At 62.7% G+C, this 17,099-nt stretch overlaps 1 protein-coding gene across 7 annotated transcripts; it reads left to right on the forward strand.

The window, feature by feature from the left end:
• The first annotated feature begins 112 nt into the window (after positions 1–112).
• Positions 113–17,084, forward strand: AKNA (AT-hook transcription factor). 7 transcript variants are annotated; one of them, XR_011683618.1, is made up of 24 exons: positions 113–302; positions 6,168–6,423; positions 6,540–7,477; positions 7,941–8,015; positions 8,495–8,654; positions 9,098–9,255; positions 9,704–9,763; positions 9,855–9,955; positions 10,052–10,226; positions 10,304–10,431; positions 10,518–10,691; positions 10,866–11,067; positions 11,155–11,264; positions 11,645–11,859; positions 12,032–12,218; positions 12,445–12,618; positions 12,795–12,898; positions 13,039–13,188; positions 13,277–13,378; positions 13,868–13,978; positions 14,211–14,361; positions 14,609–14,967; positions 15,066–15,153; positions 15,445–17,084. XR_011683618.1 is itself a non-coding variant. In XM_071453768.1 (22 exons), exons 2-22 carry the CDS (start codon positions 6,264–6,266, stop codon positions 14,865–14,867), a joined length of 3,894 nt encoding a protein of 1,297 aa, XP_071309869.1. In that variant the 5' UTR covers positions 113–302; positions 6,168–6,263; the 3' UTR covers positions 14,868–17,084. The 7 variants fall into 7 exon arrangements, 2 of the variants coding, with proteins under 2 accessions (XP_071309869.1, XP_071309870.1); XR_011683614.1 differs by having other exon boundaries at positions 14,609–16,752; positions 16,794–17,084; XR_011683615.1 differs by having other exon boundaries at positions 14,609–15,153.
• Positions 17,085–17,099: the final 15 nt, after the last annotated feature.

A 17,099-nucleotide genomic window follows, 5' to 3' on the forward strand; every position in this document is an offset into this window, starting at 1 on the left:
TGAGGTTCCCTCAGCCGCGGCTCTGATTGGCCGTCAGCGGCGGGATATGCAAATAAAAGATGGGCGGGGTTTATGCTGACGACCTCTCGCTCCGCGCGCGGATTGGCGGAGTGCGGCGGGTATGCTAATAAGGGGAGGCCACGCCCCCTGGCGCCGCGGGCCGCGCTTTTGTCCGGCGGGGCCGGGCCGGGCTGGATCGGGACTGGGACCGGGATCAGGACCGAGATCGGGACCAGAACCAGGATCGGGACCGGAGCCGCCCAGCGCCGGCCGAGGAGGCGCCGGCCGGGCTCTCCCTACAGGTGGGCAGCGCGGGGTGAAGGCGCCGCTCCAGTGGTGTCCGCGGGCCAGATGTGCCCCAGCTGTGCCCGAGGGGGCTGGGAACGGCTGGGCTGCTCCCTGCAGCCCCTGCTGCAGCTGGAAGGAAGGAGAGAGCCCCCGGGGCTCCGCCGGAGCCACAGCTGGAGGCACAGCTGGAGGCGCAGCCCGCGGGCCCCATCCCGGGGCCGCATCCAGAGCTCCCGGCTCTGCTGAGCCCGGCTTTGCTGAGCCCGGCTCGGGCAGGGCTGGCTCGCAGCCGGGAGCTGCTGGGGTCCCTGCGCGGAGAGAGGGCACCCCGAGCCCTGGCAGGGTCGCTGCGGCCGAGGACACGGGACACGGCGGGAGGGTGCGGGACACGGCGGGAGGATGCGGGACACGCCGCTCCTGACCGAGGCGTGTCCTCCCCGCGCCATCGCAGCCTCCGTGGCCCCGAGGAAACTTGTCAGAACTTTGCTTCTGACAGTGCCTCCTCCCCGCCGGGGCCGGAGGATTCCGGCAGAGTTTCGTCAGGGGCTGCGGAGGCGGCTCGGAGGCTCGGCCGGGGCTCTCGGAGGCTGCCGCGCCGGGAGCTGCCGCCGGCTCCTCCGGGTGAGTCGGCGGGGCCGGTTCAGCTTCAGTTCCGTGTTTTATTTAAAGGGCAGCCGTGTTCATGGCAGCCGCCGGTGCCCGAGGGTGTCGCGGGTGTCCCGTGCTCGGCCGCAGCCGCTCGGTGCCTTCCGGACAGGGCTGAAATCGCTTCTTAAAGTTCAAGGGCAGGCAGGGAGCGCGGCAGGGCAGGAGTGATGGGGATGAAAAAGCTCCAGGGAGAGCTCAGAGCCGCTCCCAGTGCCTAAAGGGGCTCCAGGAGAGCCGGGGAGGGACAAGGGATGGAGGGACAGGACACGGGGAATGGCTTCAAACTGACAAAGAGCGGGGCTGGATGGGATATTGGGGATGAATTCTTTGCTGTGGGAGGTTGAGGCCGTGGCACAGGGAAGCCGGGGCTGGTTCAGCTCAGCACAATCTCCCCGGCCTTGTCCCTGCTCCCTCTCTGCCCGGTGCTAAGAAGGGATCTCCGTGGCAGCGGCTGTGCCGGGGACAGCGGCAGCGCTCTCCAGACGGGGATTAAGGCTGTCTGTCCTTCAGGGCATTAAGGCTGTCTGTCCTTCAGGGCATAACAGCCATCCACCCCCAGCCCCGCAGCCCGGGGATGCACCCCAGCCAGGACAGGAGGGTCCGTGTGCCAGGGAGGAGGGAGGAAAGAAGAGTTCTCTGTCTTGTCGGGCTTTGCTTGGGTGCAAGTGATGGAAAAATGACATTTCCATGGTGTTTTGGTGCCTCTCCGTGGGGGTGTGGCAGTATGGGGGGACTGGGGGGGACGTGGCCCCTGGAGCTGCTGGAATTGGGGTGACACGTGGGCTTTGCAGTGATGGTGACAGGCGTGTGCTTTCAGAGGACCAGTGGGGTTTGTCAGGCTCTTCCTCGCTGTGATGGTCCCTCCCTTGTTCTAGTAGGAAATAATGCAAACTGAGAACGCAGCGTTTCCGCTTCTCTGCCCTCTTTCATGGCTATTAAAACGGGGCTCTGTGGGCTTTAAAAAAGGGTTTATACACCAGGAATTTCTCCCTCCTGGAGCGCAGACATGCCTTGCCAAGTTTCAGCCCGAGGCCGTTCTGGCCTCCTTCAAACCTCTCTAAAAGAGATGCAAAACATCCATGCAAGGGCCTGGGACGGGGGTTTAGCCCCCCCTGCATCCCAGATGGGCACGGATGTGCAGGAGGGGCTTTAACCCATCCCAGGCAAAGGAATTTTGGGACACAGGGCAGGAGGGTAATTCCACATCACTCAGAGAATGTGGAGATGGAGCTGCGGGGTTTAGAGCCCCCCAATCCCCCCTGCTCTTCCCGGGGCTGACAAGGCAGTGAAGGCAGAGTGACAGCAGCCCTGACCCCCCCTTCCCTGTCACCGAGCGAGCCCTGGGGCGGAGGATGCTCCTGTCTCCTCTGCTGTCAGCACTGATAAAGCCAGGAGCCACGATGGCTCCGTGCTGGCCTGGATGGCTGCTGCTTCCCTGCCCACGCAGGATGAGCTGGGCGGGATCAGCCTCGCACCTCGGTCTTTGCCCGGGGCAGGGAGTGAGACAGGGATGGGATCGGGGCAGGGATGGGACAGGGATGGGGCAGGGAGTGGGACAGGGATGGGATCAGGGCAGGGATGGGATGGGATGGGATGGGATGGGATGGGATCGGGGCAGGGATGGGATGGGATGGGACCAGGGCAGGGATGGGACAGGGAGTGAGACAGGGATGGGATTGGGACAGGGATGGGACAGGGATGGGATCAGGGATATTATGGGGCAGGGAGTGGGACAAGGATGGGATCAGGGATGGGATGGGACAGGGAGTGGGGCAGGGATGGGATCCAGGCAGGGAGTGGGGCAGGGATGGGATCAGGGATGGGATGGGGCAGGGAGTGGGACAGGGATGGGATCGGGGCAGGGAGTGGGACAGGGATGGGATCAGGACAGGGAGTGCATCAGGGATGGGATCAGGACAGGGAGTGCATCAGGGATGGAATGGGATGGGGCAGGGATGGGATCAGGGCAGGGAGTGGATCAGGGATGGGATGGGATCAGGGCAGGGAGTGGGACAGGGATGGGATCAGGACAGGGAGTGGGGCAGGGAGTGGGGCAGGGATGGGATCGGGACAGGGATGGGATCTGGGATGGGATCCAGGCAGGGAGTGGGACAGGGATGAGATGGGATCAGGGCAGGGAGTGGATCAGGGATGGGATCAGGACAGGGAGTGGGGCAGGGAGTGGGGCAGGGATGGGATCGGGACAGGGATGGGATCTGGGATGGGATCCAGGCAGGGAGTGGGACAGGGATGGGATGGGATCAGGGCAGGGAATGGGACAGGGATGGGATTGCTGCCTGCAGAAAGGATTCAGGAAGGACAGACAGACCTGGCAGCACCCAGCACTGCTGGCAGCATCCCCCCCTCAGCTGAGCCCCTCTGCCCTGAGCCGCAATTTGGGACAGCCCTGGCTGGGATTTGTAGGGCAGGAGAGGCCTGGAGGGGCTGGTGCAGAGCAGAGTTCAGGGTTTTTTAGCTGAGGCTTTTAAATTTCTTTTTAGCTTTTTTTCCCAGTTGCCTGTTGCAAAAAATCCTGGCTTTCAAAGAGGAAAATTAAAATATATGGGCACATTTCTGCACACACATTTGGGATTGTTTTCGTTTGATTTGTGGCTGCTGAGCATGAAGCCACATCATTTTTCAAGCTTTTCTGTGCTCCCATAACAGGGAGAAAATCACTTAGAGGGGGGAAAAGAATCTGAGTGTTTTTGCTCTTGCCACCATGCCCATCAGCAGAGGGATTTTCTGGGAAAGCAATAACTGTGGCTGGGTTTGGACTGCAGCTGCTGTGGGCTGTGCATGTGGGAATCACTGCTCAGAAATGGGGTGACAAAATGTGGGTTAGGCATGGCCTCCTTCAAGAGATGCAAAATCCCCATCCCTTGCCTGGGATGGGGTTAAAAAAACACCAGAAATGGGTTGGGAATGTTTTAACTGCCTTTATCCCAAGAGAACGGGACCCCCAGGTGATGGAGTTTTTTTGAGTTAGGTCTTAGGAGCTCTTAGAGAATTTATTACACTTGAGATAGTTTAGTTACTTTTAATGATATAAAATTAGTAGGATGGTTTTTTAGGTAGCGTTGGAAACAGAAAAAATTTAATAAAAGGCAAAATAATAAAGGTCTTGTAGAGAAAAACTGAGTTAGGGGTAAGAGGTTTTTGGGTTTTGTTAAGACACTCCACAAAAGCAATTATTTCCTTTGTTCTCTTCTTTTTTTAGTGAATTACTTAGGTGGGAGTTTTTGGCCTTTGTCTAATTGGGCAGCCCCAGGTTTGAGGTGAAGTCCTAAAGGTCTTGTGAGGTGTCTTTTTACCCAATTGAGGAGAGCAACTTTTGGGCTTTTTTTGCCTTTTTAAGTAGACAAAGAATAATTTGGTCACTGTGTCAATAGCAAACACAATCCTACACCCAGGCTCCTTTCACCCAGCACTCTCCTGTGGGAATCCTGAGCGTGGTGTTTGGGGCTCCTCATGGCTCTGGGATCCTGCAGAGCTCCAGGTGGGATGGGAGGCACTTGGTGGGGATCTCTGGGATGTGTGTAAGGACTTGGGGCTGGAAACATCCCAGCCCAGGGAGGAGCTAAAGCCAAAATCCCTCTTTGGTTTCAGTAGCTCAGAGTCTGAAGAATCCTGTGGGCAGCCCCGGTGGCATGAGAAGCTGTGGAGCATCTCCAGGTGTAGGGAATGGAGTTATCCACTCACTGTGGGGGAGAAAACCTCATGCAAACCCCCCAGGAGGTTTGCAAGACCCTAAGGGATGCTTTGGGGTTTGCTCCTGCTTGAAATCCCCAAGGATGCAGGCAGGGCTGGGAGCAAGGCTGGTGCAAGGATGATGCCCTTGATGCCAGGCAGGGCTGGAAAATAACCTCAAACCTCACAAACACCCAAGGAATTTGCAGAACTGAGGCTTGGGAGAGGATCAGAGGACTTTTCCCAGAGCATGTGGGTGCTGTGGATAGGTTTACTCCTCATCACCCCCATCCCCCAGCCAGCAGCACCCCAAAATCACCACAGCAGCCCAAAATCACCACAGCACCCTCTGGCTAAGAGCAGCCACCCCAGGCATCATGCTGTGGTTTCATTAGCTCGTCAAGCTGTCCTCTGCGTGCCACTAATTACACATTAACGAGCTGGCTTAATTGGCTGCCTGTGAATGTGCCAAGACAGGCCACAGTGCCTGGGTGCAGCCACAGCACCCCTGGGAGTGTGAGCAGCATCCCAGGCTGGGGCCAGCTGGACCCTCCCTGTGGAAATCTGGGGGAATTTCTAAGGATGGCTGAATTTTGGGGCTTTAAAGCTTAATTTAGGTCTCCTGGAAAATCTTTGTGCTGATGTTTTATGGGCCAACTGCTGATGGTCCCAGGGATCTCCCTCCCCTCTCTTCCTACGGCATTTTGCTCTGAAATGGATTAAAAAATAAAGGTTTTGATAGAAAATGCTGCAGGAGGAGAGTTCAGCCCCCACTGCGCAGGGCCGGATGGGGTTAAAACTTTTGTGGCCACCTGCAAACTTGCAGGAAACATCATTTCCTCCTTCTGCAAAAGCTGGGCTGCCCCACAGGCACAGGAAGGTTTCGGGGCGCTCGGTTTTCATGGGGTCACAGTGATGGGGATGTCCTGAGGCTGCTGGTACAGGGTGAGTGTCCCTGCATGGGGCTGGAGGTGCCTGGTTTGACCCCCCAAGCCAAAATTTGGGCTTATGGGGCTCCAATCCAGCAGAGGGGTTGGAAACCCCGTGGCCTTTCTTGCCACACTCCACATTTGGGGTTTTGGCATCCGGCTGCTGGTGGAAACCCCGTGCGGGGGTGAAGGGGGAGCTCATGCTTTGGGATCATCATGGGAATTTTTGTATCAGGTCTCTGCTGTGACCCCACATCCAGAGGGCTCTTTGGGGTGCTCCTGCCCCCCCAGCACTGCTGGCGGTCCCCAGGGTGTGGCTGCCCAGCTGGGGTGACATCCACAGGGTGCCAGCATGGCCTGGGTGTTCCCGGGGGTGGGGGGACAAACCTTTTGGGGTGGCCCTGAGGGGCTCCTTCCCCACGAGGACCTGGCAGAGATGTGGCAGCTCCAGCTTCAGGGTGGGATGCAGAGGTGGGGGGGTCTGATCCGAGGGTGTCCCCACCGTCATCGGGGGTTGTTGTTGTCCCCGGGATTTGGGGGACAGGGAAGACACATCAAACAGAGCCCACCATGTCCCGCTGAGCATGCCTCCCTCTCCCCCGGCGCCCCCAGGACGCGGCGGCGATGCTGTGACCTACATTCGCGACAAGGAGGTCCCCAGCCCGCCGCCACCGCCGCCGGGCCATGAAGCGACACAAGTGAGGGGCCATGGCCAGCCCGGCACCATGGCTGCGCTGGACACAAACAGAGCTGACGCGCTGGCACGGCGAGGAGGAGGAGGAGGAGGAGGAAGAAGACGACTTTGAAAGGCGGATGGACGAGGATGGGGTCATCGGCCTGGGGGAGGGTGCCAGGAGCCCCCCGTGGGGTGAGTCCTGCCCACAAGGGGTGGTCCCAAACGTCGCCGGAGCTGCTGGAGAGGGGGGGCCGGGGACACCGGCTGGGCGTGAGTGGCCACAGCCCCGCTGTGCCGCTGTTTTGCAGGTGGCAGTGAGGAGCTGGAGGAGGGGTCCCCGGCACAGGAGGGGCCGTGGCACCCGCGGCAGGAGCCGGCCGAGGAGGATGAGGAGCGGGGCAGCTCCGGGGCGGACGAGGGGCCCTGGGGGGCGGAGAGCGATGGGGACCCCGACCCCGAGCTGTCCTCTGGGGGCTGCTGGGGCTCGGGCTCCAGCGGCAGCCCCGAGGCCGTGAGGGCCGGCCGGGCTCTGTGCCGGCCCCGGGGCTGCAGCACGGACGGGGGTGACACCTCAGGGCTCTCAGACACCAGCCCTGGCCCTGGCACCCCGTCCCGCCAGCACCGGGGCTGGGGCACGGCCGGGGACACCATCGGGGGGCACAGGCAGGAGTGGAGCCCGAGACGGAGCCTCCCCCCGCAGCTCTCCCCCGATGGCCCCAGCCCCGAGCGTGTGCCCGAGCCCCTGAGAGCTGGCACAGGGATGGCACCTGCTGGCTCGGCACCCACCGGGCAGCCCCAGGGCGCCGGGAATGCCCCGGCACCCCAAGGGCACGGCAGATCCCGGGTGCCCAAGAAAGCAGCGCCCGCCGTGGTGCCCCCCAAGCCCGCCCGGCAGTCGCGGTCCCTGAGCCCCCGGAGGCGAACGGGTGCCAAAGGGACAAAGGATCCCTCGGGAACGGGCACCGAGGGCACCCAGTACGGCCGAGGGCGCCTCAACCACCCCCTGCCCGACCTGTCCAAGGTGGAGGCGCGGGTGAAGTTCGACCAGAGCTACCGCCCGCCCCGGGGCCGGGTGCTGCCCGCCCGCCCCCGCGGCCCCATCGGCTTCAAATCCCCGGCCGAGATCGTCCGGGAGGTGCTGCTGAGCAGCGGCGAGGGGGCGTCCCCGCAGCCCCCCAGCACGGCCGGCCTGCCGCAGGAGTTCAGGTCCCCCAGACAAGCCACGGCGCTGGTGCAGCAGCTCCAGGTAACGCCCGGCTCCCCCCGTTCAGCCGTACTGGGAGGGTCTGCAGGGTGGGGGGACATGGGGGTGTCCCTGCCTCTGGGGCATCCATAGGGGTGTGGTGCTGGTCACCCTTTCCCGGTTCCTGCATGGAGCTGGCGAGGAGGGAAGGAGCAGGGATGTGGGCAGTGCTCAGCCTGGGGACAGGATGCTCGTGTCCCCCCGGGATGGTGGTCACCCCCACAGAGCTTGTGACCCTCAGGATGTTTGTCCTCCTGGGAGGACAGGGGGCTCTCCCCACGCGGAGAAAAGGGGGTCACATCTGCACAGAGGGGTTGGGTGTTTCGGAGAGGGGGTTCCTGCAGTCCACCCATGGGACTGCCCCTCCGTGCTGTCCCCACACAGGGCTGCCTCCCCCCTTTAGCACCCACCCCTCGGGCATCCCCCGTGCCGGGTGCTGTCCCCCACTGGTGTCCCCTCCCTGCAGGACGATTACCACAAGCTGCTGACCAAGTACGCCGAGGCTGAGAACACCATCGACCAGCTGCGCCTGGGCGCCAGGGTGGGTGGGGGCTTCAGGACGCCTGGGGGGGTTCCCCTCTCTGCTCCCCCCTCCCTGAAGTTATGAGTTGTGCCTTCCTCCCCCGGCCTCCCTCCTTTTCCTCCTCCCGGGGAGCTGCGGTTGAGCGGTCCCAGCCCAGGGACGGGGTTGAGGCCGCCGCAGAGCCCACAGCAGCCCGGGGAGCATGGCGCCCCCCTCGTCTGGCACGGTCCCCTCCGTGCCAGGGCGGTGGCTCAGCCCGATTGTCCCCGGAATGGCGGGACACGTCTCTGAGATGGCAGGAAGCGCGTCCCCGTGTCACCTCTGCCACCGCGTGGGTGGGGAAACTGAGGCAGGGCTGTGCCAGCCGCCCCCCCGCACGCGTGTCCCCACCTTCACCGCACCCACTGCTGTGCCCATGGGGTGCTTCAGGGTGCCCCGGGGCACGGTGGGTGGGTCGGGGTGCGGGCTGGCTGCCCAAACCCGCTCTCCCTGCCCAGGTGAGCCTGTTCTCCGACCCGCCCCAGCCCAGCCGCAGCCTCGCCGTGGGCACCGTGGCCACCGGGAGCCGAGTGATGACCCTGAGCATCCCACAGGCACGGACAGCGGCTCTGGGCATGGCCACAGCCCCGGCCACAGCCCCGGCCTCGCCAGCTGCAGGTGTGTTGGTCCACATCCCAGAGCCCCACACCTTGCAGGTGTGTTGATCCACATCCCACATCCCAGAGCCCCACACCTCGCAGGTGTGTTGACCCACATCCCAGAGCCCCACACCTCGCAGGTGTGTTGATCCATATCCCACAGCCCCACACCTCGCAGGTGTGTTGATCCACATCCCACAGCCCCACACCTCACAGGTGTGTTGATCCACATCCCACATCCCAGAGCCCCACACCTCACAGGTGTGTTGATCCACATCCCACATCCCAGAGCCCCACACCTCACAGGTGTGTTGATCCATATCCCACAGCCCCACACCTCTCTCTCCCCTGTCCTGCTTACGGCCCTCCTGCTCTGCTTCTGGGAGGATTGTCCCCCACAGCCCCTTCCCCATGCTGGTGTCACCACTGCTGCAGTGTCATTGTCCTCGTGTTTTCTCGCAGCTGCAGCCCCAGGACCATCAGAGCAGGGGGGTTCACCCCAGCCTCGGTCCCCTCCTCTGCCCGGGGGGTGCTGCCCCACCTGCCCCGGGCCGTGCTGCTGCCCCGGCCCCCGGCTCACCCGGGCCCTGGCAGGGCAGAGCCGCAGGCTGCAGGCACAGGTAGGGGGGCTGCTGGGGGCTGGGCGTGGAGAGGTGTGGGAATTGGGAGCTGTAGAGGGGGGTGCTGAGGGGCTGCGTGGAATAGGGGTTTTGGGGAGTGCTGGCTGCAGGGAGGGGATTTGGGGAGAGTTTTGAGGGGGGACTATGGGGATAAGCTGGGGAGGCGCTGCTGGGGGGCAGCTGTGGAGGGGATCTGGATCAGAGGGGTTGGGGGAGATGCTGTGGGGAGGGGGAGTGTTGTGGGGTGCTGGGGAAGGAGAAAGGGAAAGGAAAGGAAAGGAAAGGAAAGGAAAGGAAAGGAAAGGAAAGGAAAGGAAAGGAAAGGAAAGGAAAGGGCTGCAGTGGGGGATTGCACTGGAGCAGTCCCTGGGGATGCTTCATATGGGGGGTCTAGGGGGTGCAGAGGGGGCACAGCAGGGCCATGCTCAGCCCATACAACTCCGGCCAGGTGGAATCCTTCGAAAGCTGGGTGCGTGCAGGGACCCCCACACCCTCGGAACAGCTCCAGGTGCGTCAGCCCCTTCCCCGACCCCAGCCTGGGGGCATGGGGCATGCCCGGGGCCCATTGGACAGGCTCGGACACCGCTCTTGTGCCGCAGAGGATGAGGATGCTGAAGGACGCGCAGGATGCCCTGGAGCGGGAATACCTGCGGGGCTGGCAGCAGCTCCCAGCGACTGCAGGGGGCTTTGATCCTGACCGGTACAGCCTCCATCCCCCTGACACCCCCTCCCCAGAGCCCCCGGAGAGTCCCCGGGGGTCGCTGTCCCCCCCGCACTGATGGCTGGTGTCTTGCAGGGCAGTGGAAGGGGAGATTTACCGCCTGGGGCTGCGCCTGGAGGGGCTGAAGGAGCGGCTGGAGCCGGGGGCCAGGCGGCAGCCCCTCCCTCAGCCCCCCCCTCAGCACCCTCTGCAGCCCCCCTGCCCCCCAGCCCTGTGCCCACCACCGGCCGCCCACTCCCCATGCCCCGAGGTGAGCTGGGGGTGCAAAGGTTCCCCACCCCACTGCATTCATGGGGGGTTGCCCCTCTCACCCCCTTGTGCCCACAGAGCCCTGCGCTGGTGGAGGATCCTCAGGGGACAGCAGGGGACAGCGAGGGGGTGGCAGGGGGGCTGCCCTGGCCCCTCTGGCACAAGCAGCGCCAAGTGGAGGAGGATTTTGGGGACCTGCTGGAGCAGTGAGTGCCCTCACAGCGGGGCAGGGGGGGCACGGGCACAGGGCATGTCCCCAAAGCCGCCTGCTCCTGCCCGTGGGTCCCCCCAGGTACAAGCACTTCAAGTCCTTGCCGGAGTCGCTGAGCCTGGAGCGGCTGAGCCTGGTGGGGAGCCAGTCCCAGGAGGAGGTGGATGCACCCACGGCAGGGGACGGTGGCCCCAGCAAGGTCCCCTGCAGGACACGGTCACTCGAGGAGGAGCCCAACCTCGAGCCCTTGGCCTTGTAAGTGCTGTGGAGGCAGGGGTGAGCAGGTTTGATGTCAGATCTCCAGTTTTATTTACCTTGGGGTTAACAGTTTTACCATGGGGCCTCCTCCATGGCAGAGCTGGACCAGGACATTTCCCCGTGTCTGGGGTTTCTCTGCCCCATCATTCCCTCTCCATCCCCTCCCCACAGGCGCCTTCCACAGAGAAGAGCTGCGACCCTTCCCCCCAGAGAACCCCCAAACCTGGAGGAGACACTGGGCCACCCCTCCCCTGCCACTGCTGAGGAGCCACCAGCCTCTGCCAAGCCCCCCCTGGGGGTCCCTGGGCCACCACAGGTGTCCCTGTCCCTCGGTGGGACAGGCAGCGATGCCACCCAGCCCGGGCCCCGCAAGGTGAGTCCCTGGGACTGTGGATCCCTGCCTGGGACCCTCCCAGAGCCCCCCGGGCTGCTGGGCACCCACCCTGCTGTCCCTCTGCAGGAGCAGCAGCGCATCGTGTCCCCAGAGACCGACAGTGGCTTCGTGGGCTCGGAGGCCAGCAGGGTGTCACCCCCAGTGCACACCCCCGAGCACCATCCCCCCGGCCCCAGGTATGGCTCTGCCCACGGGATTTGGGGGATTTGAGGAGCAGGGATGGCAGGAGAGGCACCGAGGGTGTGGGGAGCAGGGTTGGAGATGTGCAGATGATTTTTCAGTTCCTTCCAACCCAAGCTGCTGTCCTGCAATTCAATGATTCTATCAGCTTTGCTGAGAATCATCTTTTGGAATCAGTTTCCTGGTACCTGAGCTAGCAACACTTTCTTCAACTCACACTGCAGTAAGCGTACTCTTCCTCACAGTGTGTTGCCATGATGATGCTCTTGGGATATAAAAAGAAGATAGTTTAAAAAGAGTAGCTCTTTTAAAAAAGACAAGCTCCCGTGGCCAGGGGGAGCCCTGGGGCTGCCCACATGACCCATCCCTTCCGCAGGGCTCCGGGCTCTCTGGGACCCTCCGTCCCCATCCCCAGCAGCTTCTGTTCCCCACGGGAGAGAGAGATGACCCCGCTTCCCTCGGAGACGGCACTGATGGGCATCTACCTCCCGGAGGGCACAGGGGGGCCCCCCAGCAGCCCCTCTCGGACCAGCTCCCCCCCTCGCTGGGCTGAGGGCAGCGAGGTGGGGCCAGACCCCGACGGTGATGGCAGTGAGTACACAGGACTCGGCGAGGGTGAGAGATCTGGGGGCCCTGGCTCTGTGGCTCTGGTTGTTGGGGTTCCCAGCCCTCCTCGTGGTGCTGATGTCACCCTCCCTGGAGGGAGGTGTGTTCCAGTCTCTGCTCGACGGTCCCAGCTCACTGTGCTCCCCTTGCTCCCCAGCTCACACGGACTCAGAGGTGGCAGCCAGGAGCTGTGCCAGCGCCGGTGGCCACCCCCCAGCCATGGCCAGGAGCCCCACCAGCCCCCTGCCCTCCCCCCAGACGCCATCCCCCACCCTCCTGTCCCCCGACCTGCCGTCCCTCGACCCGGCTCACTGTGACCTGCTGGGCTCCCGTCTGGAGCGCGAGTGAGTGGCTGTGTCCCAGCACCCCAAACCAGGCCAGACCCCCGTGGGTGACACAGGGACCCCCCCAAAGGCACCCACAGGGCACTGGATGCCAGCCCAGGCTTGGTTTTGGCGGGGGGTCCCAGGGGGATCTGGGAGGGGGGTGCTGATGCTCCCCAAGGGCCACCAGCACCGCTGGGGTCCCTGCTGGCTGCCCCCCCTCACTGGGACATGTGTCCTGGGGCAGCCAGGCCATCCGGGCGCTGCAGGACGAGGTGTGGCGGCTGCGGCGGAGGCTGGAGGAGAGCCTGTGCCACTCCCGCAGCTACCCCGAGGGAAAAGGCACTCCCGGTGTCACCCCGGCCCGGAGGCAGCCGGTGGCCAGCGGAGCATCGGCCCCGCAGGACGCGACACCCTCGGGGTAGGTGACAGGGGGGACACCCCCAGCCTCAGCCTGTCCCCATCTCTGCTGTAAGCAGGGAGGGGTTTGGCTTGAGGGGACTGCCAGCCTGGTGGGTGGAGGTGGTGACAGCGGAGGTGGTGACAGCGGAGGTGGTGACAGTGGAGGTGATGACAGCATTTCTGTCCCCTGCGCAGGGAGCCGAGCCCCCCTGTGCGGGGCAGGGCGGCCCCCAGGGTCACACCCATGCGGAGGGGAAGGTCGGCATCGCTGCCACGGAGCAAGCCCGAGCTGGACCTCGGTAAGTGGGGTGGGGACAGAGGGGACACGCTCCTCCCTGCGTGCCACTTGCCCTCCCCATAATGTTGTGGGGCTGCAGGACCCTGGGGTCCTGGTGGTCCCACGGAGCCCGCAGCGCTCAGCCTGGGGTGGGTCCTGCAGGTCTGCAGCTGGGTCCCGGCGGATGCCACCCCCCTTCCCTGTCCTCCACCGCAGCCTCCGAGTCAGAGCCCGGGCCCCGGGCGCCCCCCGCCCTGCGCAAGCACCTTGGGAAGGCCCCGGGGCCGGTGACATTCCGGGGACAGCACGCAGGTGGGTGCTGGTGGCGGTCGGTGGTGGGGCTGAAGGTGGCTGCCCCCGCCCTGGGGACCCTGGCCGTGCTCACGCTGGGGTTTGGCAGGGACACGGTACCAGGCAGGGACACCACGTGCCACCCCGGCACCCCGGGAAGAGCCGGGCACCTCGGGGTGTCCCCGATGTCACAGGGGCAGGACAGCATCAGGTGAGTGGTGCTCAGCCCCTGCCCTTCCCTACCACCGCTAACAGCTGCTAATGACCCTAATTAATTAACTGGAGAGGCTTAGGGAGGGGACAGACAAACCCATTCCTCATGGCCTGAGGCTCTCCTCCCTGTCCCTTGGCCAGACCCCACTGTCCCCCAGGGCAATGCCCTGACCTCGTGGGGGTCCTGCATGGGTCAAGCCCCCTTTGACATTTGTGCCTGTATGGGCAGAAATAGCTGGGATTCCCTGGGATTGCTGGGATTCCCTGGGATTGCTGGGATTCCCTGGGTTTCCAGGTGTCACTGGCAGCACTGTCACCTGTCCCCAGCCCTGTCCCAGGTGCCCATGCAGAGCCCACCTTTGCAGACCCCCCTTTTCCTGCAGGGAAAGCCCCCTCCCCATCTCACCATCCCCCCAAACCACTCAGCTCTTCCCAACCATCCCTGGCTGGCCGTGCAGGGGCCATTCCTGATGTCCTCTCTCCACAGCTGCATTTGGGGGAGGTGACACTCCCAGGCACCCCCAGCACAGCACCCCCAGGAGAACGTCCTGCCCCACCTGCCGGGCACCCACGGGCAGCAGGGACACAGCCACACATGGTGGGTGACAAGGGCAACACGTGCCTGGCACAGCTCCTCACCATGTGGGGGCTGGCTGCTGGGACAAGGAACCACCTCAGCCCCCTGATGATGCCAGGGGACTGTGCCCACCCAGTGTGGCACAGGGGGTGATGGCACTGGGGCTGACACTCCATGGGCACTCCTGGGGACACTGCACCCCCATGGGGACACTGCACCCCCATGGGGACATCTAACCCCCTTCCTCCCTCAGCAGAGCATGTCCCTGGTGGCTCCTGTCCCCCAGGTCCCCAGGCTGGAGCCCAGAAGCTGGAGCAACCTGGAATTTGGTACTTGGCAGCCACCCCTGCTGCCACCGTCTGCCTGGCACCCGTCCCCCTCGTGCCTTACGTGCCCTCCATGCTGTAAGGATGCCCTGGGGCTGGGAGGGGGTTCAGGGGGGGTCAGCATCCCCCAGGGGTGGAGGGGGAACCCAGGAGGGGCTGTCCCCACCCCAGGGATCCACTGTGGGGTGACAGTGCCACCGGCTCCTCTGTGTTCAGGGGGTGGAGCTGTGGGGTGGGCCTGGAGGAGATGGGGAAGAGGGATGGACACAAGGTGGGGTGGTGGCACAGACCCCATCACTGAGCCCGTGTCCCTTCTTCTTCCCAGCTACTGCTCCCCAGCAGTTCCTACCTCAGCCCCAGCCCTGGCCGGGGTCCCCCTCGGTGTCCCCCGGCGGGCAGAGCGTCCCCCCCGGCCCCAGGGCCACCAGCGCCGCCTGAGCCTGGAGCTGGAGGAGCTGGAGGAGCTGAACTGGTGCCTGGGCCGGGCTGTGGAGGCTGCCCAGAGCGCCAGGCTGAGCTCCAGCCGCATCAGCCGGGCCCTGGCTGCAGAGCTGGGCCGGCCACGGGGCTCCTGCCTCTTCTGAGGGCCCTGCTGGCACCTCCAGGGCCTCCGTGACACACGAGAGGGGGATGGAGCCCTCAGTGTCCCTCACTGTGTTCTCCCTGTCCAACATGGGGGCAGCGGTGCCTCCAGCCCCTCCGTGCCGCCCGGAGAGGAGGATGGGCCCCTCAGTGTCCCTCACTGCATGCCCCCAGCCAAACCTAGGGCAGCAGGGCCAGAGGTGCCTCCAGACCCTCCATGCCACCAGGAGAGGAGGATGGGCCCCTCAGTGTCCCTGCACTGTGTGCTCCCTGCCAAACCTGGGACCAGTAGGGCCAGAGGCACCTCCAGAGTCCCCGTGCCACCAGGAGAGGAGAATGGGCCCCTCAGAGTCCCTGCACTGTGTGCCTCCTGCCAAACCTGGGGCCAGCAGGGCCAGAGGTACCTCCAGACCTTCTGTGCTAGCAGGAGAGGAGAATGGGCCCCTCAGAGTCCCTGCACTGCATGCTCCCTGACAAATCTGGGGCCAGAGGCACTTCCAGACCCTCTGTGCCACCAGGAGAGGAGGAGGTCCCCTCATTGTCCCTGTCCTGTGTGCCTCCTGCCAAACCTGGGGCCAGCAGGGCTGAAGATGCCTCCAGGCCCTCTGTGCCACCAGGAAAGGGGAATGGAGCCCTCATTGTCCCTGCACTGTGTGCCTCCTGCCAAACCTGGCGCCAGCAGGGATGCAGGTACCTCAGGGGTTCCTGCCCTGGCTGCCACCCCCTTCCTGCCCTCCCTGCAGTCCCTGCATGGCCTGTCCGTCTGTCTGTCCATCTCCAGGAGCCCCCAAGCTGCAGGACGGGGGAAGGTGAGGGCAGGAGTCTCCAGCACTCTGCAGCACCATCCCTTGGGAGCAGCAGGGTGTCCCACTAGGGCCGTGGCCACCCCACCCTGAGCACTTCTGGGGTGCTCTGACCTCGCGTGGGTCCAGCCCCCTTGGCAGCTGTGTTTACCTCTGTGCCTGTGTGGGCAGAATTCCCTGGCATTCCCTGGCATTCCCTATTCCACCCTTTCCAGGCCTCCTCAGGGGGCTCTGCCCTCTGCCCTTGGACTTGAAGCCAGCAGGATCCTCCCTGGGGAAATTTATTTTTTTGTTGGTTTTTATGTGAATTTTTTAGCTAATAAGCAGCTAAATCACTCTTTGGAGTGTTGATTGATGATCTATAATGTGTGTGTGTGATATATGTGTATCTATAAATGGATATATCTAGATAGGCATATCTATATTTAGTTTTCTGTCTATATCTAGAGAGACAGATATAAATAGATCTGTGTATGTCCAGATCTGTATCTGATTCTATAGATATATCTTTCTACAGATACATATATATAAATACTCTGGTTTGCATTTCCAGCACAACCCTTAGGGCATTTGTGAGGTTTTTTCTGGTCATCCCTGGATGTGGCCACCCACAGTATCATCCAGGCAGAAAATAAAATGAAGGATTTGAGGTTTTCCCCCTGGGATCCTCAGGGAAGCTGGGCTGGTTGAAGAGAACCAAAGCAGGTGTGGGGCTGTGGAGCCCCTGTTCCTCCCAGCTGGGTTTCTGAGGAGTTCATTCCTTTTTTTTGGGGAAAAGGATGTGGTTGGGGCAGCTTTTCCTGGTATGGGTCCAGCCAAACCCCCTGCTCCACCCCCAGCACCTCAGCCTGTGTTTATCTGTAGGACCTACCTGAAGTGCCAGTGTCAAATGTATTTATTTATCTTTTATTTGTTGTACAAATACCCACATTTGGAGGGAGGGATCAGTGAGGGACTCGGGTCTGGAGCTTCCAAGCTTTCCAAGCTCCTCCTGAGCCTGATCCTGACATGAGGCGTTGGGAATGGGGCTGTCCCTTCCCCCTTTTTTGGGCCAAGAGGGCTGGGTTTGGGGGATTTTAAAGAGGTTTGGGGGATTTTAAAGAGGTTTGGGGGACCTTAAAAGAGGTTTGGGGGATTTTAAAGAGGTTTGGGGAGTTTAAAAGAGGTTTTATTTGTCTCTGGTTGCCTCTGCTCATGCCTGTGCCCCAAGCTGGAAGCTGTGACTCCCCCAGCCCAGGCAGGGCATGATAGGAAGATGTGGAAAGTGTGGTTAATTATTCCAAATGCAGTAGCCAGGACCAAATGCTGTTTTTTTTTCCCTTATCCCCTATTTTTTAACACCCAGCAGAGCCACTGGGCTGGTATTTTGTACGAAGAAATCACCTATTTTTGAAGGAAATAAATGCAGTTGGATGACTCGTGTGCTGATTT

Source organism: Agelaius tricolor, unplaced genomic scaffold, assembly GCF_023055355.1.
Source record: "Agelaius tricolor isolate 1412-34295 unplaced genomic scaffold, bAgeTri1.0.p SCAF_37, whole genome shotgun sequence".
Classification (NCBI taxonomy): Eukaryota; Metazoa; Chordata; class Aves; order Passeriformes; family Icteridae; genus Agelaius; species Agelaius tricolor.